This window comes from Nelumbo nucifera, chromosome 7 (genome assembly GCF_055504915.1).
Source record: "Nelumbo nucifera cultivar China Antique chromosome 7, China Antique-T2T, whole genome shotgun sequence".
NCBI lineage: Eukaryota > Viridiplantae > Streptophyta > Magnoliopsida > Proteales > Nelumbonaceae > Nelumbo > Nelumbo nucifera.
The window spans coordinates 29,549,313-29,573,149 of NC_142655.1; the positions used below are offsets into that span (position 1 = coordinate 29,549,313).

Here is a 23,837-nt window from a genome sequence, read left to right on the forward strand (position 1 = left end):
TCTAGGACATATTTCCTCTGAGAGATAATGATCCCCTGTTTGGATCTAGCAACCTCAATACCCAAAAAATACCGGAGTACACCAAGGTCTTTCACCTCAAATTCTTGATGAATGAGCTGTTTAAGGGACTCAATCTCATGGCTATCATTCCCTGTGACCACAATATCATCAACATATACTGCCAGTAGTGTCAAGGAGGACTCCACCCTCTTGATGAATAGAGTATGATCTGACTGGGCCTATACATAACCAAACTTCACAAGGGCTAGTCTGAATCTATCGAACCAAGCCCTAGGTGACTGTTTCAAACCATACAAAGCCTTGTTGAGCCGGCAGACCTTCTTACCTGTTTCTGCATCATAGAATCCAGGAGGCAAACGCATGTAAACCTCTTCCTGCAGATCTCCATTCAGAAAAGCATTTTTTACGTCCATTTGGTATAAAGGCCAAGTGTGGCTTGCTGCAAGGGATAATAGGACTCGAATAGTGGTCATCTTGGCTACCAGGGCAAAGGTCTCCAAGTAATCTATGCCATAAGTTTGTGTAAACCCTCTTGCAACTAACCGAGCTTTATACCTCTCAATGGATCCATCTGCATTATGCTTCACCGTAAATACCCATCTGCATCCAACTAGTTTCTTTCCTTTGGCAGATCAACTACCTCCCAGGTGTTATTTTTCAACAGGGCATCCATCTCAACTTGCATTGCATCTTTCCATTCCGGGACGGATAGGGCTTCTTGCATTGTTCTTGGAATAGGGACATTGGAAATGGAACTAAGGTAGGACCTGTAGGTAGGAGATAGGCGATCATAGGATAAAAAATGGGAAATACAGTGGGTTGTAGATGTGGTACAATGTCGTTTCCCTTTACAGACTGCAATCGGAAGGTCAAGGTCATCTATAGGAGGTGAAATGGCAACAATAGAGGAAGTCTCTGTGGGCCCTGGGACTGTAATACCTGGACCTGGAGCTGCAGATGAGATTGGAGCTGGCCTGGACTGCTGATGATCGGGGTCAACCTGCCTACACCGCTTGTGATAGACCCTCAACTCATGATCCCTCTGACCACCCTCACCATTGCAGCTCCCCCTCAACTCCTGATCCCTCTGACCGCCCTCACCATTGCAGCTCTCATCATCCAATGGAATAGGTAAAGGAACTACCCCACTCCCACTGTTCTCCCCCTGAAGACAAGGACTCAAACCCCTACTCTCACTGCTCTCCCCCTGAGGAGAAACCCGAGGATAATAGGGTGTCTCCTCAAAGAAGGTGACATCCATGGAGACAAACTTCCTCCTTGAGACAGGATCATAGTAGCAATAACCCTTTTGAGTTTGTGCATAACCAAGGAAGATGCATTTGGAGGCTTTGGGTTCGAACTTGGAGTGATGGGGTTCGAGAAGCTGAACAAAGCAGGTACAACCGAATGTTTTAAGGGGAATAGAAAACAAGTCCTCACGTGGGTGTAGAAGGGAAAAAGGAGACCTCATATCAGGGACCCGGGAAGGAACCCGATTAATAAGATATACTGCCGTGAGGATAGCATCACCCCAGAAGCGGATAGGAACATTGGAAGTAAACATGAGACTTCTAGCCACTTCCAAGATGCGCCTATTCTTCCTTTCGGCAACTCCATTCTGCTGAGGTGTATGAGGGCAAGAGCTCTGGTGGATAACCCCATGATGAAGAAGATAAGATGTCAATGGTTTAGCAAAGTATTCATTTGTGTTATCAGATCTGAGAACTTTGATCTTGGCATCAAATTGGGTTAGGATCATTTGGTGAAAGTTTTGGGTCAGGGCAGGTACCTCATCTCGTGAACGCATGAGATAAACCCAAGAAAAACGGGTATGGTCATCAACAAATAACAAGAAATATCTGTACCCACCCATGGAAGGGATGTGATAAGGCCCCCAAACGTTAGTATGCACAATATCAAAAAAATTATCATTCCTTTTATTACTCAATAAATAAGGCTTTCTACAATGCTTAGCAAACTCACAACTTTCACACTGCAACTGAGACAACTCAATAGACTCAAATAAAGCTGGAAACAGACTCTTTAGAGACCGAAAGGACAAATGACTTAATCGGTTATGCCAAAGCATAACCGGACTCATACTCTGAGAAACAAAAGACATCTTCTCTACCGACTCTTCCTGACGGAATCTCTCCCCGAGCAGATAGATCCCATTCGTCTCACGGCCAGTCCCAATCACCTTCTTCGTCTCCAAGTCCTGAAAAACACATCGGTCAGGGAAGAAGGTTACTGAGCAGTTCATATGCTTGGTAATACTACTGACTGAAAGAAGGTTAGTATCAAGCTTAGGAACATGCAAGACAGATGACAAGGAGATAGTATCTGATAACTTGATGTCACCCTTCCCAGAAATAGGAACCAGGGAGCCATCAGCAATAGATACTTTATCCCTACCAGAAGACAAATGGTAAGTGGTAAACAGTGAAGGCAAGCTAGTCATGTGATCGGATGCACCTGAATCTATTACCCAACAAGGTTCAGTAGTACCTGGAGCTGAGGCATGGTAGGCTGAAGCTCGAGTACCTGAATGTGCGAAGGCAAATGTGGCAGGGACTGATGGTGACTGCGGTGGCTGATTTGAATTTCCAACTTCCTTTTCTAACTGTATTAGGGCAGCCCGAACTGCAGCTAAGGTCTCTAAAGATGTTCCTTTTGTGCCAGATGAGGATGCTGAATCAGTGTTCACGGCCACATGAGCAGTGCCCTTCTTGCTTCTCAACTTCGCAGGGACCAAGTGAGGATGCAGTTTCCAGCATGTTTCTTTTGTATGTTTGGGCTTCTTACAATGTTCACATACCACATCCTTCTTGTCTTCCTTCCTCCTGTCCTTCTCTGAATCACCCCCTGATTTGGGTGTGACCGCTACAAAGGCTGGTGTGGGGGGCTGAGGTTGCATCATAACTTTCCTTCTGGTCTCTTCACTGTTTACGAATGAGTATTGCCTGAGAGAGAGTCACACTGTCTCTAGTCAAAATCTGTTGTTGCACAATATCATACTCTGAATTTAGGCCTGCCATAAACTCAAATACCCGGTTTGTCTCAACCTGCTTTCTATATATCTGTGCATCTTTGGGACTCTCCCACTCAAGAGTCTCTAAGTGATCAATCTCATGCCACAGGGACTGCAAGGTAGAGAAATATACTGAAACCAGTCTCTCTCCTTGTTTAAGATTTGTCACTTCACATTTCAATTCATATGCTCTGGCAACATTAAGGGGTTGGGAATAAGTTTCTTTCATAACATCCCATATCTCCTTAGCTGTCTTTGCCCACAAGTAATTCCGGCTAATATGAGGCTGCATAGAATTACACAGCCATGTCATAACCAAGTAGTTTTCTTGGATCCACTTGGTATATGTCGGGTCTCCCTTGGGGGGTTCTTTCATATCTCCCAAGAGGTACCATAATTTACCTCTTCCCCCAATAGCCATCATGGCTGATTGGGCCCATTCCAAATAGTTTGATCCATCAAACTTTAGGGTTGTAATCTGACCACCCATCTTAGAAACACTACCATAATTGATGTTCCCAAGGCTGCCTTCTGCCTGATTTTTAAGCTCCATTTCTGTCAAGTCTCAAAACAGCACTTGGACTACCAATCACAATCAAAAAACAGTGTAGGCCTGATCTGTATTCACAGTGTATGTGCACAAAACTGGGATAATTCTGATCTGAAACCAACTAGCCAACACAACAGTAGCTGTCCGTAGAGCTCTAACCCCTTAAGAGAGTTCGAAAACCCCAAAAGACTCTGAAAAACAGCTTAGAAGTAGGTCTGATATGCTTGGCAAAGTTAGGGTTTTAATCAGTCCTTAAAGTGAACAATTCAGTTGCACAATCCAATCAGTACCGTATAGATAGACTTGCAGTAGGGTTAATAAGAAACCCTAGAATCTGATCAATGCTAACAATAAACTTGAGGACAGATCTAGGTAGATCACAATGTTCAATCTAACACTAGGGCTTGCCGCAAGATCACTTTCAAACCCTAGAGCAGAGAGAAACAAAGTTGAGACAGTTCGGCCCAATAGTAGGGTTTGCTGTAAAACCCTAGTGAATCGAAGAGAGAAAACCCTAGAATGGTTCGGCCTCCCTCTCCAGATAGGTCCAACCTATCTTCTCTGATGGAACTTCTCTTAGAAAATAAATAACTTACAAGGAAAAAATGTTCGCTGCCTTCTAAGATTACCCGAACCCTAGTCTTCTCTGATCCTTCCTGACCACCAACACTCTTACAAGCTTCCAACAGCTGCTAGCACTTCTGGCGATCTCCAAGAATCAGTCTGCGAACTCCTCCTTTTCAGCTTCCAGTCCTAGGAGATTCTCATGTGGTTGGCTGGTATTAGACTCACATGAGAAACCCTAACTTGACTCTGATACCATGTAGGTGTTCAAGACTGCTATCAGTCTTGATCACTAAGAAACTTCAGGTTCGAAAAGAAGAGAAAGTGAAGAAGAAAGAGGAGAAAGAGTAGTGAGAGAGCAGTAGAACACAGGCTTTGAAAAGAACAGAATCTCAATATTCTGCCGCCGCCACTTCAATTTAATATTTATATGTTATGCTAGTTACATGAAAGGACACATCTGCCCTTGGTGTTTACATCATAACACACAACAATATAAAACTGAAAAGTAAATAACAACTAGAATAACAGAATAACAGATTGACCATCAGCTATGACTAGATACATTCTACCCTACGGACAGAGTGGGACCACAGCTGTGGGACCCACATCAGTGTTCTCTACATAGAGCAACTAAATGAGGGAGAATTCTAAAATGACCTGATGCAATTGAAATGAAGGCCAAAAACATGAAATGAAACGTGATGTAATTGAAACAAAGGTCAAAATGATGAAATGAGACCTGATGCAATGGAAAGGTAGATCATTGGATCATGTGAGAGATAGAGTTCATATTTAAAATATTTAAATCAAGCTACCATTTTGTTGTAATGAAATGACATGATTTCATTTCTACCCTACCAAAAATGAAACTATAGTACACTTCTAACCTCTCAGTGTTAAACATTTACCCAATTTTAACATTGCCTTCTTTATTTCTGTTACTTTTCTCATTTCAAGGACCATATTTTATCATTTACCACTTCCCTGCACATGCCTTCCACATGTTGGGCCCATCTAATCTTCTGATAGATTCTAGATAGCCTTTTTTTTCCTGCATTAGTACTGTTGTTTTCCATTTTATCAATGATTCCTTTAGGACTAGAAACAATGACAAACAAATATTAAAGGAGTTATCATATTCTGCTGATGCAGGTTGATGTTGGAGATTTCCTGCGCTTCAAATCGTGTGTTCTCTACACAGAACTTCACAACCCAGAGCAGCCTCTCATCAATATTGAAGTTGTAGCTCATGTTACAAGACCAGAACTCAGATCTAGTGAGGTGAACTCCTGAAAAACCTAGTCCAGTGTCTACCTATTTACAAGTTCTTTCAGATCCTCGTGAAGCTTGGAATCATCCCATAATGTCTTGTGTTTCTCTGGGTTTGTGTGCAAAACAGATATCAAATACATTCCACTTCACATTCACTGTGCGTCCTGATGCGATGAAAAATGGATTGAAGATTCGGAATGTTGTTCCAGCAACAGAAGAGGAGGCACGGCGGGTGCTTGAACGCATGGACGCTGAGAACTCATAATTTGTTTAGCCATGAGTAAATTAATTTTACTAGGGAAGACAAGATAAAGAGAAATTAGAACATCTTGAAGATTTATTATGTAGCAAGATAGCATTATCTTACCTTGAGATATTAAAATGAACTATAGCTTGACCTGATTTCAGGATTGGAAACTTAATGGCATCATGTACAAGTTGCAAAATGTCATCAATGCATTGTATATCCTGTCATTCTTAGTTGAATCCTCTAGGGTTCTCTTAATTACTGGGCCAATCACAAATACCAGGTTAACTCCATATACAAGTCCCACATGGCAGGCTTATGCGGCATTTCATGATTGGCCCAGTACCTGAGTTGTACAAATCAGCAGCTCAATCTATTATAATGGTTGTTCTCATTAAGTATGTGTTTGGTACTTTTTATGTTTATTGAATAAACGTTTGTACTTTATTTGTTGGTAAATCCGAGAAATGCAATAATTGCAACCGTTTATGACAATTGGGCACCATTAGGTGCCACTTCAGCATAACAGTGAATAAATGCCTTGCCATTTGTGGAAGTTTCAAAAAATAACTTCTACAAACAGCTGGCAAGCACATAAACCAAAGTTCACTTTTTACATTTTCGATGTATGCAGAAGAAGAGAGAGAAAATGCTGAGATGATGCCTATGTGGCAACATCAATAAACGTTTACTGAATAAACGTAAAAGGTACCAAACATCACCTAATACAGTCCTTTCTCTTAAACTTATCTCAACCTTGCGATACCTCCAGGGACCTACAAGATTACAATGATAATCCTCTATTCAACTCTGCCCTTTGAACCAAAAGTTTCTAAAATAAGCCCATTCATTCACTCAAATTGTGCTCTTGGTGGGCCTCGGTGGAGGGCTGTGAGATGAGTGAACAACAAATAGGCAGAAAAACAGGTGAGAAAAATAATTTGAGTTTTGTCATATAAAAATTAAGGTTGTGTTTAGTATTATTGCCGTTTCTAAATGAAGTTTTTGGAGTTGATCAATACAAATTTTTGAAAAATGTGTTTTATCACATCGTATAAGATAGTTATTTAAACTAGAAAAGTGTATTATGCTTTTTTTAATGAAATTGATCATTGGTATTTACAGTTGGTAGAAATAGCAACTTGTAATGATCGGCTCAAAAAGTGTTTGGGGCAAGTTTTGAGAGAATGTTAAAAAAGTGAAGGGGAGTTTATATTCTGTTTGGTTTGTGTGACTGGGATGAAAAAATAGGAGTATTCGCTTAAGATTCTTATTTTTTTACGTTTGTTTTGGGCGAAAGAGTGAGATGTAAGGAGAAATCTCTTCTCAAAATTTGGGATGCGGGGTCTTACCAAATAGGTGCGACCCCAGTGAGAAATGAAACCTCTGCGATGAGAGTGAGAAAGAAACATCGAGAGCACAAGAACTGGTCTCCCAACCGAGCACCACACCCCTACAATGGTTAGAACTTCTCTGGCGAAGTCTTCTTCATCGTCGAAGGCAAGGTATCGCCACCTTCACTGAGATCGCACTTCCTCTCTCTGCACTTGCTTACCGTTGTTCTTCCAACCGTTTCCAAGAGCCTGAGAACTCGTTTGCCAGTTTCTTCCCCACCATCGCTTCGGACTCCTTCGACCTGCTTGCCAATTTCATACGTACAGTATCGTTCTCCCTCTATGCCGATAGCTTGGCCGACGTGGTCACCTCCTTTTGGAACTCCTTTGGTTCGCAGTACTCATCGTTCTCCCTCTTGCTATTATCGTCTCTATCGTCGTGAACTCTCTTTCCCCTCTCTCTCTCTCTCTCTCTCTCTCCAGTCGAGCTTCAGATCTCCAAATAGCAAGTAAGCAGATCATCGTCTTTCAGGATTTTCTGGCAAAATAGATTCCGGTGGAAGCAAGTTCCATTCTGGAATGAGAAACCGACTCTAGTGAGTCTTTTGTTTCCAATAGAGACTACAAGGTCTTTGAGTAAACAGAGCATATTCTAATTGTTGGTTCCGGTTGAAGGGAATAGAGACGCCGATAGTTTCAGTTTTTCGGGTTAACTACAAATGTAAGTTATGAGTAGGTTTTCATTTTTTTGGATTTAACAATCTAGTGAATTCATAGGTATAGACTATTCTCTTCGAGGATTTTCAGATTTCCAGAAAGAAATCAACTTGTTGAGATTGCCATTTCTTCTTAAAATTTATGTGAGGCGTTATTGTTATTTCTCCGTCAAACTTATCTAGGTTTGATTTTGTTCTTTCCCAGAAAGAAATCAATTTGTTCTTTCCCAAATAGAGGCGTTGTTGTTATTTCTCCATCAAACTTATCTAGGTTGCACCTTTTTGTCAATTGTGATGAGCAAAAGGAGGAATTTGAAACCTCAGGAATCAAAGCAGTTTATGCAAATTGCAAGTAATTTATGGGTTTGGGTGGGATAACTAGTCTCAACAACCAAACACTGGGAATAGATTTGATGGGATAACTAGTCTCAACAAGCAAACATAGTGCGGTAGGAATGAGAAAATAAATTTTCCCTTCCCATCCCATCCTTTATCGGCAACCAAACGGACCCTTAAGATATTAACCCTTGATATTTTACCTGGATCTTGTAAATTAATGGGATCCAAGCAACTAGTAGGTGGTGGGATTTAATTATTTAAACGAAATCCTTAGTATATCCGTGTCCCAATTAGTGCCTTGTACTTTGGCTTGAGTGACAATTTGGTCCCTAAACTTTAAATGCGGCAATCTAGTACCCAAACCTTCAAAATGTGACAATCCAGTACCTATCGTTAACCAGTCTGTTAATCAGCTGTTAAGTGACATTTAAAAAGTCAAAAATGCCCTTCAAATGCCATCTAATTCTCTTTATCAACCATCCAAAACGTTGACGAAAAATCGAATAGTCCCAAATTCTACCCTCTTCTATTCAAAAAAGTTGGTGACTGTTTAGAATAATCTAGAATTTAGGATTATTTATTTTATTGTCAATGTTTGGATGGTTGATAAAGAGAACTAGATGGCATTCTTAGGATATTTTTTTACTTTTCAAATGTCACTTAACGGCTGATTAACAGACTGTTTAACGGCAAGTACTGGATTGTCACATTTTGAAAGTTCGAGTATTGAATTGTCACATTTTGAAAGTTTAAGATACTTGTAACTACAAGTAATGAATAAGAAATCTTCTAACCCCACAACATCAACACAACAATAACAATCGGATCCTTCATTTTCTAATAATTGTTTTGTTTTGGGCTCGGTTTGAATTTGACGGAAATTTAGAGGAGAGATTGGTGAAGGTAAAGAATAGGTTTGAGTGCTTAAATAAGTGGTGAGGTGTCAGAGCTCAAGTGCAGGTGCAGAAATCTGCATAGAGTACAGGTTTGTGAGACTAGAATGGGGTATGGGTTAAGATGCATATGTATACTTCATTTCAAGGTTATGGGTTGTGATATAATTTCCAAGGCAAATCCTATGATCAAGTCAAACATGATTAACAAGTTCTGAGATTAGAAATTATATAGATTTCCCCACTTTTCGTTTCCTTTTCCTACCTTTCCCTTCAAACCAAACATGGCCTAAATTGAAACTGGAAGGTTAGTGGAACCGGAAGTTGAATAACATAGTTTTCTTAATTGACAAAATAATTTATTACTAAGATAAGGACCCAGGAATTGCAGAGGGTTGAAATTCATGGAACAATTTGGTGTTAATTTGTTGGACACCTATTGTCTTGTTTGGTGCTTTGAGATCACATTCTATTAGACCTGGCAATTGGGTTGGGTGGGTCAAGCCACTTCGGGTTGAATTTCGGGTTGGGTTGCCAAATGCTAGATCCTAACCCTAAATGTTCGGGTTAGGGTTGACCCATGGGTCAATTCGGGTCATCTCAAAAAAAATTAAAATTTAAAAAATAAAGAATAAATACATGAAAATGTCAAAATTAAATGAATTAGCCTTAAAATTCTAAATATAAAATGAAAAAACTTGAACATTTAACAATTAAAAGAGTAAACAATAAAGAGTAAAGACTAAATAGTAAAATTAAAGAGTAGAAACTTCTAACAATGCATAAATAGTCCCAATTAGACCTAACAATCGGGTCAACGGGTTGACCCATGACCCAACCCAACCTAGTTTTTCCGGGTCGGGTCGGGTCATTCTCAAATTCAGGTAGTTCAATATGAGACCCTAACCCTATTTTTTTGGTTTGGGTTGGCTCAGGTTCGTGGGTCAGGTCGGGTCATTCTCAAATTCAGGTAGTTCAATATGAGACCCTAACCCTATTTTTTTGATTTGGGTTGGCTCAGGTTCGCAGGTTGGATCAACTTTTTGCCATATTCAGTAGTATGGGATGTTGGGGTTATTCTGTTGTAGGGGTATTGGTGCTCTACCTCTAGGTTTTTTTCAATGCAAATGCAATCATACTTGTTTTTTTCAATGCAAAACCAGATCATCCAAGGGAGGTGTTGGTTCATTTTGAAAAAAGAAGGGTGGTCTTAGTATTTAGATTAAAAATCAAGGGAAGTTTAAGTCTTTTATCCTTATTGTATTTGCTAAAATCCGGTGAAAATTGGTTGATCGGTCAGCTTAACCGAAAAACCAATGAACCAATACCAATTTCATGAAATCGTCTGAGCTATTAAGTGATTGAAATTTTAAAATAAATCTAACAAAATTTTAACCCATGACCCCTTATCTTCATATATTGCTTAATTATCACTAATTCATCCTTTTATTTATTAATTAATGACTCTTTATTGTATATATTATCTTATTATACACGTATTTTATAGAAAATGAAAATTAGAAGACTTAAACCCTGACCATTTATTTTAAAAAGTAAATAACTTGCCATCTATCCAACATATGTAAATATATTAAAAAATGCAAGATATAATATATATAGTATTTATATATCTCTATTTTCTAGTCCTATGTCCAATCTGGTTCTCTAAATATTTCCAAGTACCGCATAGCACATCCCAACTATGTATTGGGAAGATCTCCAATGACAAGTATAAGAGATGTTCCCAACACACATTGAGATGTGCATGTGGGGTGTCAATGTGAGCTCAATTGATGCATCCTGCTTTTTAATCACTATTTTAAGCTTAAATGATGCTATTAACTCACTAAATTAACTAGTTAATCTTGTTTTTAAAGTAAGTACCCCAATTTAAACTAGTATTATTTTCATTCTATATAAATTACATGCCAAAAAATTATATAAATTACATGCATGTGGTAAAAATCATTCCCAGGCTGCTCAAATTAGAGACTAGAATCGTTATCACTATGCTTTAATTAGGGATGTCAATGGGTTGGGTTTGATATGGGTTTGCCCCAACCCTAACCCGACCCTCCAGTACCCCAACTTGAACCCTGACCCTACCCAACTTTAAAGTTTAAAATGCATGATTCCAAAACCTGACCTGACCCTATAGGGTTTAACCCGATACCAATCGGACCAGACCCGTAACATTTCAATTGCATATTTTAAACATGTTTTGAAGACATAAAATCCATTAATTTAAGTTAAAAATTTATTTTATAGATTTTAAGGTGTCACTTTTCTCATTTAAAAAAGAAGAAAACCAATATCAATATGTAAATAAATATGAAGGTATCATGACCCATTGGGACAAGTCAGCCAAAACCTGAACCCGACCCAAGTTAAAGAATCAAAACCCTAACCCGACCCTATAGGGTCAGGTCAAGCTATATTACCATTTAACCCGACCCATTGACATCCCTAGCTTTTAACATTTATGTGATTTATGCTTTAGCATTTAAAGCCATATTTATAAACTTTTTTTCTTGTTGGTATTATATCAAACAAAAATTAAAGAAAAATAATTAGTTAATAACTTCTAAGTATTAAGGAGACTCATATTGGTTGCCTGAAATAAAAATGCATTTTTTAATTATTCGGTTATTTCCAATATTCCTCGGTGTATCCTGTATCCAACACCAAACATTAACAGTTCTGTTTCCATTATTTGTACCATTGGAGTAGGTTCTGGTTCATAGTTTTGTGCCCTGAGTATTATTGGATCTGGTTTTGGCTGTTCCAAACCAACTCAAAACCGAACCCATTATATATATATATATAATATTTATATTAGAAGAAACCTATGAAGTAAAAAGGACATGGTACGGGAAAAGTTTTGACCAATCAAAACCCATTCATGAATTTTGAAAAATAATACCTATTATTAGTTTACTATTTATAAAATTATAATAGATTGTATCACAGAGGAATTTATTATAACTTTCACTATTTTATTTTTTATTTGAATTGTCCCCTACTATAAATTAGAGAGGGGACACCGCCAACCCAAGGCTTTGGGCTCCCGACATTATCTCTTAGGGATGGTAATTTCTACCCTATCCAACAGGTATCCACCCCTACCCACTCCAACAAGGAGGGTTTTATTTTTCTTAAAAAATGGATTTTAGGGTGGGGACAGGTTTTGAGATTTCACAACACGCACACATACGGATAGGGTGTTGGTATAGGCTAAACCCCCTCCCCAACCCACATATTGTTAGAAGGCATGTGAACTTATGTACTAGGTGTTGAATTTAATAATATTTTAAAATTTATGTGAAGGATAATTGATAAGTTATGTATTTTTTATATGTTTAATCAAATAATTCAAAATTTTGATGCTTGTTCACGTTATTTTACTTTCTTATTACTTAAACATAATATAAAATAAATGGACAGAGTTTTGCATTTTCATGTGCAGGAAGGATTTAGATTCTAAAAAATCCAACCTGCTATGGATTTTGGAGAGGGCATGGGTTGGGAGGTACAGGGAGGTGGGTATTAGTCTTGAATTTACAAAACCCTCCCCAAACCCACCCCATTGTGATTCCTATTCTTTCTCTACTCTTATCTATTCTTCCCCTCTTCTCCTTTTTTTTGACTAAATTGCGCTTTTTACAAATCTACAAATCAAATCGAGAAGGAAGGTTAAAAGTTACCGTTCATCATCTTCCTTCTCCCGAAAACAATAAGCGAGACTTTTTTTACCAAATTGCCCATTCTCATCTTCCTCTTCCCGAATACTGAATCAGAGCATCTCTGGTTACTGTTTCTCCAATGTCTTACTTTCTTCGTTGTCAACAACAAGAGCAATTCCCGTTAGCTCTTGAACTCTCTGAGCTTGAAGATTCCAACTGGTTTGACCCAAAATGAATAGCATGGTCACCACACAAGTTCCCTGCGTAGTTAATAGACTGAACCATAGCCCTTCGAAATCGAACCTAGCATAAAACCCCAAAGCCACTGCTAATGGCATAAACCCATGCTTTGAAGCCTAAGAAGAAGCTACAAGAAAGGCCAACGATTGTTGCAAGTTTGGCTTTGTGTGGCTGGTTCGCACTAAGTTCGTTGCCGACCCTTGTGGAGACGTCGAAGCTCAGAGAAGATGGAAAGATGTAAATTAAGGCGGTGGTTTGAATCAAAATACCCATCGAAGCAATAGTCGCTCGAAACCCGCACAATACAATCATAGCATCTCGCTTACTATTTTTGGGGGGAGGAAGACAATGAACAGTAACTTCTGTCCACCCTTCTCAGATTTATAAAAGTGGCAATTTGGTCAAAGAAAATGATTTTTTTGTCCTGCTCACTGTTTTGTAATATATTTTAAAACATATCCGGATTTGAAAATTCATGAAAAAGCCCTTGAAAAATATTTGTATTTTTTATTTTTCTTTATACAAAATGTTATATTTTCTTCTTTTAATAATTTATTAAATTTTTGAAAAAATTAAATTGTATCCGATCAGATTCGGATATCCGACATCCTTAACCGATTCAGATTCGAATCAATGTTTGTAAAATCTAATCGAATCTTCGAATCAAATCGAATTGGATCTACGATTTATAGTATTGAATCAGATTCGGATATATCTTAATTTGAACATAATCCAATCCGTTTGCATCCCCAAGACGAATGCTATGAATCTTCTAGAGGCACATGCCTTTTTTTGGTGTTGTAGTGGGTCATGGGATCCTTGCAGGATGTATATACTATACAGTATTGCCACATGAGTCTTGGTAGCTTGTGTTGAGTTCCAACAACTTTTGTGTTTGGGTGGTACCTAAAACCTTTTTTCAAGATCGTGTGGTGCCTTTTTTCTGTTTGTGTGGGTGAGAGTTATCTGCCCTATTCCTCAATCTCCTTGAATGGTCACTTTTCAATGGCAAGTAACGGTTCAAGTGCTGAGCTTGTTATTGTGCTACATCCTCTTGTTATTGATATTAATTTGATTTGTATATGTTTATAATTTTCTAATTAAAGGCATTTACTTGTATCTATGCTTACATTGCTCTATCATTTGTGTCTAAGGTGTTCCAAGAGTTGAACATTAGTGTTGTTAAGGATTGCACCGAGAAAGTCTATCCAAACTTAGCAGGCACCTAGAAGTCCTACTAGGTTGTAAAGGTTTTATTGGCAATTGGAAAGCTTAGTCGGTTTGATTTAGTGGAAGTATCAAGTGGGTCCTAACTAGAGGACATAAGCCGAGATTGATTGAACCTCTATAAAAATTCTGTGTGCTTTAATATTCCTACAATCTTTGTTTTCTTGTTTATTAGTGTTTATTTGATTGCAATTTTTTCTATTGCATTCACATACCACACATGACCTTTACACTTTGTGCATTCATTCCTTGTAGAAAGTTTTAGAAAAGAAAGAGGGAATTTTTAAAAACCCAATTCACCCTCATCTTGGGTTGGAACAGAGTATAGTGGTTATACTTAAGGGAGAGTAATAGATTGCTTTACTTGCAAAGAAAGGATGGTATAATGGGATTAAAAAGGGTGACTATAAGAAGAATGAGGAAAGGGTGACTATAAGAAGAATGAGGAAAGGGTAAATTGTGGTGTACACATTGTCACTATCCTAGGATAAAAGTATAGTGCAACAAATAAGGTAGCTAATGACTCCTAGACTCACAGTTTACGGTTGGTACTCCCTCTACTTTATTTGCATCTATCTACATTAAGTAATGCAACCTCTACTTTCCACGTATCTACTAAAGGAACTTCAAAGTGATCTACGGGAGAGATACCGCTCAACTTGACCTTTGGTACAAAGGAAGACATCCTAATCGAGATTGGTACTCCCACTCATAACCAAACACTATGATGAAGCTGCAAATGATGGATTTTGGGCCAACCTTGACTTCCTATAAGAGACCAAAGATCGAACTCATATTAGAGTGACTACTTACCAACAAAGGTTAGCCAAGTACTACAGTGTTCAGGTTTGCAATAGATAGTTCAGAGTAAGTGACCTTGTACTAAGAAAGGGCACTATTTCCATGCTAAGCATCAATAATCTAGGACCCAATTGGGAAGGACCCTACTAAGTTCTTATCAGTTAGAAGACAGTGAAGGAAGGTTATACTCCTAGAACTCCTTGAATATGAGAATGTACTATCAATAACAGGGTGCCAAGCTCAACAATGGCTTGAAAATTTTCTGATGATGTCGAGCACTAACAACACCATAGACAGTGAGCACTAGAAAAACTAACACTAACTATGCTGAGAACTAACATTGTTGGACTACATGCTTGATATAAACCTAATTTGGGTTAGATACAATAGGAATGGTGCCCTGACTAGTTGTGGCACAAGGACAACCAACTCGAATTTTCTAACCACCTAGTTATTTCTGCCTTGGAAGGCCAAGAACCAACAAAACCGACCCCTTAGTCCCAACAGGTTTCATTGAGATAGCCAAGGACCAATGACTATCCCACACCTCATAGCTAGGGTCAGACCCTTGTACAGGCTCCTTAGCATGACCTTGTGGAACCAAGCTCCCACACTTAGCAAGGTGCAAGTCATCACCTCCGCTAGAACACGAATTCGAAACCACAAGAGCTCAAACACCTCAGATGCACCTTGAGCTAAGATAACCCAACTCAATCCACCAATGCAACATCAAGTAACCAAAAACCCCAAACATCATGAGCCAGGTCATTCATATTTTTAGGGGACCAAAGAAAGACCTCGGTCCAACAAGCTTAAATGCAATGAACCAGGTTGGCCCTAGTACAAGGGGCATGGATAAGAGACCTTGGCCTAGAGGGGTTCATTACATCCTCAATATCTCTAAATTAAGACAATCCAAGAGAGAGAGAGAGAGAGAGAATAAGGGAAGTGAAGAACAAAGATAAGGGCACTAAACTCAAAAAGGTATTTTTCATTAATGGTTGTGATATTTGAAGAGGTCCAATGAAGAAAACCTGCAGCCGAGGTTCAACCAACTTGCTTGGAAGACCAAAAGATGAGTAGAGGCTCAACTAACCCATACACAAGATAAGAAGATGAGGGAAGGTTCAATCAACCAGCTCACAATACCAAAAGTTGAGTTTGGAACTCATTACTTGATTGAAGGATCAACCTCATCAGCACACCCACTCCCCCCAATCTGACTTGTTGTCTCACTAGTCACGGCCTCGGATTCAATTCCCTCAATTTTCAAGGCCAACTCCTCATAGTTGAAGGCATCAAACCCTACAATGCCTTTGCCTACCTTGGGAAGTGATATCAAGATCTTCCTATTATAGCACTCAAAGATGAAGTGATAGGAGTCAGTCCCGAAGTCATCTAGTAAGTCTTTGTACTTAGTCGAGGCCTGAAAATTCAGTAATAGCATTGACCTTGGCTTTCTTCACCACCTCAAACATCCTCACCTCAACCTCATCAACCAACTTTTTCTCCCTACCCACCTTGCCCTTTAAGTCGTGCTCTCAATTCCAAAGCTTCCAAACCTTTTCCTTCTTTGTCTTTGTAGCATTCTTCTCCATCTCTAACTCAGCCTTCATGGTCTTGAGGCTCCTTGATGGTCTTAATGTACTCCATCCCGTGCATCTGATTCACCACATGGGTAACCAAACAAGCATTGTATAAAGCATACCAATTAGAAAAAGTACAAACTCAATATTGTCATCAGAAAAAGGTAGAAGACTCATTGTCATGGTTGCCCTGATAGCAATGCTCTCCACCACACTTATTGGGTGTGAGCTCTAGGAAGCTCATGGTTGGATAAAAAAGATGGAGTTGCCAACCATTTTTTAGGTGAAATAGGCCCTCATTTTCAGCTTTGAAAATAGATTTTATTGTTTTGATAGTGACTTCACTCTCCATGGGTAAGGTACACAACCAAGATATTTTAGATCCCAAGGATTGGGAAAGGGAAGGTGTTAGGCACCCCTTTTCCAATGTGTTATAGCAGCCTAATATGAGAGTTGTTTAGGTTCTTAATGTTACAAAAATTCAAATTAATAAAGACAAAATCTTAAATTTGCAAATAGAACCCCTTCTTGCATATTTTAATCTTAGTTTTTAACGTGATGTTGTCAGGATTTAGGTATTAATTTCCCTAAATCCCTCTCTTCTCTCCCTCTAATTCCAAGATTACGTAAAACTAGAATGAAAGCTTTCACAAATTTTAATTTCTAGTCTCAATCAATCTGAAGTTAAAGCAAAGATTTTCTTGAAGGAAACTAATTCAAAAATTAACTAACAAGAATGAAAACTAGCAATGCTAGTTAAGAAACTTACCTCTTTGATATAGCCTTGACCAAATTTGTAGCAGTGATCCGAGAGCTTAAGAATGGCGTCTCTTGGGATTTCTGGACGAAGGAAGGCCTTGCAACCACTCCTTAACACAAAAAGATGGATTATTGATAAAGGCTTTGTCTTCCTATGAAGCTTGGACAAACACAAGGAAAATGGGGCATTTTTTTGTGGATCCTACTCTAAGATTGAAGTTCTTTCTAAGTTTCTTGTTAGAATAGTTGGGGATTTGAGTAGGAATCCTCTCAAGTTTTGTCAAGATGGGAACCAAAGAAGTTGGGTAATTATCAAGGAAGGTCAGTGCAATAGTGAATTGACAAATGGAGAATTAAGAAAAAGTTAAAAGAAATTGGAGTAGTTCAAATGATTTAATCACTATGGGATCTTGCATGATGACACCCACATGTTAGTTCTAATTTTCCCTACCTATTTACATTTCGTCCCAAAATAAAATCCTTCCTAATCAATAAAAATGCATGCTTCATGATGTTGAAGAATATGAAGAGCAATCTCCATCCATATGGCTATGAAGGGAGACTTAATCAAAAGAAAGAGAAAAAAGAAAAAATAATAATAAGAAAAAGAGAATGAAAATATGATGACGAGATTAGACCCTGAATTAAATTTCCCAAGTGGTGATTCGAGCATCCAATGCCTATATTAATACTTCTTTAGGCCTTTTATCAATCTTTTGAATAAATCAACACTGGATAAACCTATTTAACTGGCAATGAAGGATCATAATTGTGATTCTCTCCATTAAAGTATCGATTTCGTAACCTACCATTTATATTAGCAAAAAAAACAGAGATAAAAACTAGGGTAGACCCCCTTGGTAAATGTATTTCCTATGGTGGATCATTGATCAACACCTTATAATTCCATTACACCATTCTTTTAAAGTCAATGAGTTTTTAAGTGATGATTTTGAAGAGAGGGTATATGCTTTCATCTAATGTAGACCATATGTGTCCCACTTGGACATAAGTACTCTCATATGAGTTGAGGTTGAAGGCAATTTTTCCCTTATATTTTGAAACTTTTCCTTCTTACCATTCTCCCATTTAATGTTCTTGCGTATTGCTCAATAATTGAATACTTTTTGTGTATCACAGTTTAAGGAAATGTTTAACCTTTCTAATGAATACCTAGCTCCTATCTTGGCTTGCCATTACATCATATGCCTTGGTTACTTATATATGTTTGTTCTTCTAAGCTTTTTCATACAAACCATTGCCTTATTTTTCAAAAATCCCTTTGAGTGTTTTCATACATTTTGGTGCCTCAAAGGCTTTTTAAGAAATTGACTTGATTAAAGATTTTTAATTAAAAAAATGGAGTCCCAACTTCATTAACAATACTCTTATCAATATTCCATTAGTCATGTCAGTCTCTATACTTTGACTTGCATCAGTATTCCCTATTGGTCATTTTAGCCTATACTCCTTGACTCGCATTAGTTTTTTGTTGGTCATGTCAGTCTCTATGCTTAGACCCGTGTCTGTCTTCTGTTGGTCATGTCAACTTCTCTCTATTCTTGTATTCCATTAGTCGTGTCAACCTCTTTATGCTTTAGCCTGTGTTAGTATTTCCTGTTGGTCATGTCAGCCTCTATATTTTGACTTGCGTCTATCCTCCGTTGGTCATGTTAACCTCTCTATGCTTTGACCAGCATTAGTTTTTCCATTAGTCATGTTAGCTTCTACGCATTGACCCGCGTTTGTATTCCACTGGTCATGCCAGCCTCTACGCTTTGACCTGCTCAATTTTTTCGTTGGAGTCATGTTAGCCTTTAAGCTTTGACCTACATTAGTATTCTACTGAAGTCATGTCAACCACTACGCCTTGACCGTGTTTGTATTCCACTAGTCGTATCAGCTTCTACGCTTTAATCTACATTTGTATATCGTTGGTCATGCTAGCCTCTATGCCTTGACTTGTGTCAGTATTATGTCAGTCATGTTAGTTTATATGCTTTGACCTGCATCAGTATTACTTGTTGGTTATGTCAACCTCTATGCTTTGACCAGCGTTTGCTTTTCATTAGTCATGTTAGCTTTTATGCTTCGACTCGTGTCAGTATTTCCTATTGGTCATGCCAACCTCTACGCCTTGACCTATGTTAGTATTTCATCGGTCATGTTGGCCTCTATCCCTTGACCCGCGTTAGTATTCTACTGGTCATGTTAGCCTTTATGCTTTGACACGGTCATGTCGGCCTCTATCCCTAATCAATGTCAGTATTTCTCGTTGGTCATGTCAACCTCTATGCTTTGACACATGTCAATATTTTCCATTGGTCATGTCATCCTTTATGCTTTGACCCATGTCATTTTTTCACTACTTATGTTAGTCTCTACGCTTTAACCCGCATCTATTTTTTGCTGGTCATGTCAACTTCTATGCTTTAACCCACATTAGTATTTTTTTTTTTTTGTAATGTCAGCCTCTACACCTTGACTCATGTCTGTATTCCGCCAGTCACATCAACATCTATGCCTTAGTCAGGGTCTAAATTCCGTTGGAGTCATGTACCTCTATGCTTTGACCTGCATCAAGATTTCCCATTAGAGTCATGTAAGTCTCTATGCTTTAACCCACACTAGTATTATGATTGAATAAATGAAGATATAAGTGATAATAAAAAAAAACAAACAAGAAAAAAGGGAGTAAAATAAAAAAGAAAAAAGAAAAGAAAAAAAAGGAAAGAATGAAGAATAAATAATGTCTAAAACTTTGAAATGGTTATTTGTGATATGTCAAAGAGTAGTTATACTATATTAATTTCAGGACCTCTATTAAATACTTGAGATGTTTTACTAAAATCTTCGAAAATGTTTCAAAAAAGAAAATTGAAAAAAATCTGTCAATGTTTTATGATTGTGCTTTGTAAGAAGTTTGAACCTTTGTCCTACCTTACTTTAGATGATTGATCTTCTATGTTTTTTTCTTTGCGGAAAACATACCCTAATCAATGTTCAAAATGTCGACACACCCGATACACTGGTAGGGGCGTATTGGGCGATATCGGTAATGTTTTTTTGCTTTTTTATTTTTTTTCAAAACTGGTTCAGGGGGCGGTTTAAGGCTCCTCTACCCCTTGAACCAGTCAAAACCCCAATACACCCCTGTAAGGGCGTATTGGGAAGCCATTGGGACGATACGTATCGGCTAATACAAGCCAATACGTATCGATATTTTGAACCTTGACCCTAATCTCATAAGGTTTTTGATACTTAAGAGGGGTTATTTTGCAAAAAAAAAAAACAATTTTTACATGATGAGTCGCTTTTAATGTTATTTTCGTCGTTGTTTTTCTTTACGGCAAATACTCTTTGATTCTGTAAGGTTTTTGATACCTAGGAGGGGTTACTTTGAAAAAATTACTTAGCTTTCACATGTTAAGTTGTTTTTAATGTTGTTGCGTATTTTCTTTTGATGTCTTTCCTTACAACAAATATCCCCTGACTCCATAAGGTTTTTGATACCTAGGAGGGGTCACTTTGCCAAAAGTAAATAGTTTTTACATTATGAGTTGCTTTCAATTGTTATTTTTCTTTACGACAAATATACCCTAATTCCGTAAGATTCCTTTATACCTAGGAGGGGTCACTTTGCCAAAAATATTCACATTATGAATTGCTTTCAAATGCTATATTATGTTGGTCTCTAAGTGTTTTTTCCTTATGGCAAATATACCTTGATTCCATAAGGTTCCTATATACCTAAGAGGGGTTATTTTACCAAAAATATTTACATTATGAATTGCTTTCAAATGCTATATTATGTTGGTTTCTAAGTGTTGTTTTCCTTGCAGTTAATATACCATGATTCCGTAAGGTTTCTAATATTTAGAAGGGATCGTTTTGCCAAATTTCAATGTTTTTCTTTACAGCAAATATGCCTTAATTCCGTAAGGTTTTTGATACCTAGGAAGGGTCACTTTGCCAAAAATATTCACATGATGAGTTAATTTTATCACTATTTTCTATTTGTTTTATTTCTTTATGACAAATATACCTTGATTCTGTAAGGTTTCTAATACCTAGGAGATGTCACTTTGCCAAAAATATATAGTTTTCACATTATAAGTTGTTTTTTTTTTTGTTTTTCTTTATAGAAAATATACCTTGATTCTATAAGGTTTTTGATACATAGGAGGGGTTACTTTGCCAAAAATATTTTTATAATGAGTTACTTTTATTACTATTTTTTATTTGTTTTCTTCCTTTGACATATACTTTGAATGTGATGATGATTGTTGTAAGTGCTGGTAGCCATGAAAAGGGAAGGAAAATTTGAATGTGATGATAACTGTTGCGTTATTGAGTCTTCTTCAGATGATGGTGCTCATGGTGATGAATATGGTGAGGAGTGGCATGGTGATGCTGATGGCTTGGAAATTGAAGGTGATGTAGCTAATGAAGGGTTTGAAAGTGAATGTGATGAGTTGGATGTTAAGGGGGATGTATCTAATGATGATGGTGGGGGTGTACAAGATAATGGTGTACAATGTGATACATCTGTGGATGGAGAAGTAAACAAAGGTGGGAATGAGGTTACAACTGTCCTATCAGACTATGAACCAGCAAGTGACTGTGATAGTCCATGTGATGATGAATATGGTTTCAGAAGGGGCAAAGATAGTGCAAAAGGTCCGTATGAATTTGACTTCTCTAAGTTAAAATTCTTGGTCGACATGGTATTTGCAAATGTTAAGGAGTTTAGGGAGGCCTTGTGACAATACTATGTGGTGGAGGGCATTGGAATCCAAAGAATGAAGAATAAGAAGTGCAGGTTTATTGGTGTTTGTACCAACAATTCATGTAGCTAGAGGATACATGCCTCTCTAAGTCATGATGGGGGTAGTTTCATAGTAAAAACCATAGATGACACACATACCTGTTTAAAGATAACCACAAATAGGGAGGCAACAAATACATGGATGCCCACCAAGATAGAGGGTCTTTTAAGGATTGATCATAGCATGTCAGTCCATGTACTTGGATCTGAGATTAGATGACTCTATGGGATAGAACCTTCATGGAGGAAGGTTCATAGAGCCCATATCAAAGCTATTGTCAGGATTAGGGGATCTTTGGTTGAATCATATGCAAGGCTACCCCAATATTGCACAACATTATTCAACAACAACCATGGGTCAATTATTAAGCTGCATGCTCCAATGGCTACAATAGATGACAGGTTTGAAACTTTCAAGAGAGTGTTCATATGCCTTGGAGGACCAAAACTTGGTTTCCTAGAGGATTGTAGAAAACTTGTTGGATTGGATGGTTGCCACACAAAGATTGGTTCTATCAGAGGGGTGATACTATCAACTATGGGACTTGATAGGAACAATGGTATATTCCCAATTGCTTATTCTATAGTAGAGGCTGAGAACAAGGAAAGCTAGATGTGGTTTTTGAGTGACCCACACAGATGGTCATTTATGTCTAACTAGCAGAAGGTGTGTATGTATGATATAATTTAATTATATTTGTTATATTACTGGATTTTGCGTATATTGATATCTAACAAACCAATTGATTGTTGATAGAGTATAGTCGATGGTGTTTCAGTATGCATGTCTAGGGCAAACCATCACTTCTGTTTGTGGCATCTGTATAGCAACTTCAAGAAAACATACAAGGGAAAGACACTAAAAGATGTTGTATGGGCTGCCGGGAAGTCCTACAAACAGGCTACTTTAATCACCATATGAAGTAGTGAAGAGAAGCTCCAGAGATGCCTATGATCAACTATGTAGAGTCCCCCCTGACACATGGTCTAAACATGGGTTTGATCCCATTGTTAAGTCAAATGACATCACTAACAATTGGAGTGAGTCATTTAACTCATGGATAGGGGAGGCTAGAGCAATGCCAATTGTTGACATGTTAGAGGATATAAGGAAGAGATGGATGCACAAGAAATTCGAGAGGTTTGATACAAATAGATACAAGGGGGTGAGCTACTACCGAAGGTATAGTCCATTATTGATAGGAGGACAGAAGCTACGTAATGATGACATGTTCACTCATTCCATCTTTCTTGTGTTTTGTTGTATAATTCACTATACATGATACTAATTGGATATTGTACTTGTAGATCAATAATAGTTTTTTTTTTTATCTAGGCAATATGAGTATCAGACCTTGAGGAATAATTTAGTAGAGAATGTCACAAGGATGGATACCAAGACATGCACGTGTACGGTTTGGGACATTAGTGGCATCCCCTGTGCTCATGCTCTTGTAATGCTGACCTATACTAGGGGCAAGTGGAAGAACACTGTGATGAAGCCTTTCACAAGGACATGTATGTGAAAGTATACAACCACTTTGTACATGCCCTACTTGGTGAGAAATATTGGTCACCTATTAATCACATACCAATTAGACCTCCAGTAGTGAAGAGAAGATTAGGTAAACCTCCAGTCAGCAGAAGGAGAGAGGAAGATGAATCAAGACCATCATATCATGTCCCATTACAATGCAAGACTGTTTGATGTTCCATCTTCAATGGTCTATGGCACAATAGGAG

At 38.0% G+C, this 23,837-nt stretch overlaps 1 protein-coding gene across 2 annotated transcripts in view; it reads left to right on the plus strand.

Moving 5' to 3' along the window:
* Positions 1-5,915, plus strand: part of LOC104593331 (acyl-coenzyme A thioesterase 2, chloroplastic-like) — a 53,693-nt gene extending 47,778 nt beyond the window's left edge. For both annotated transcript variants that reach the window (XM_010253088.3, XM_088892136.1), the window contains 2 exons: positions 5,322-5,450; positions 5,569-5,915. In XM_010253088.3, the coding sequence (XP_010251390.1) occupies positions 5,322-5,450; positions 5,569-5,706 (267 nt within the window). In that variant the 3' untranslated portion in view covers positions 5,707-5,915. The remainder of the gene's footprint in view (positions 1-5,321; positions 5,451-5,568) is intronic.
* The last annotated feature ends 17,922 nt before the right edge of the window (positions 5,916-23,837 follow it).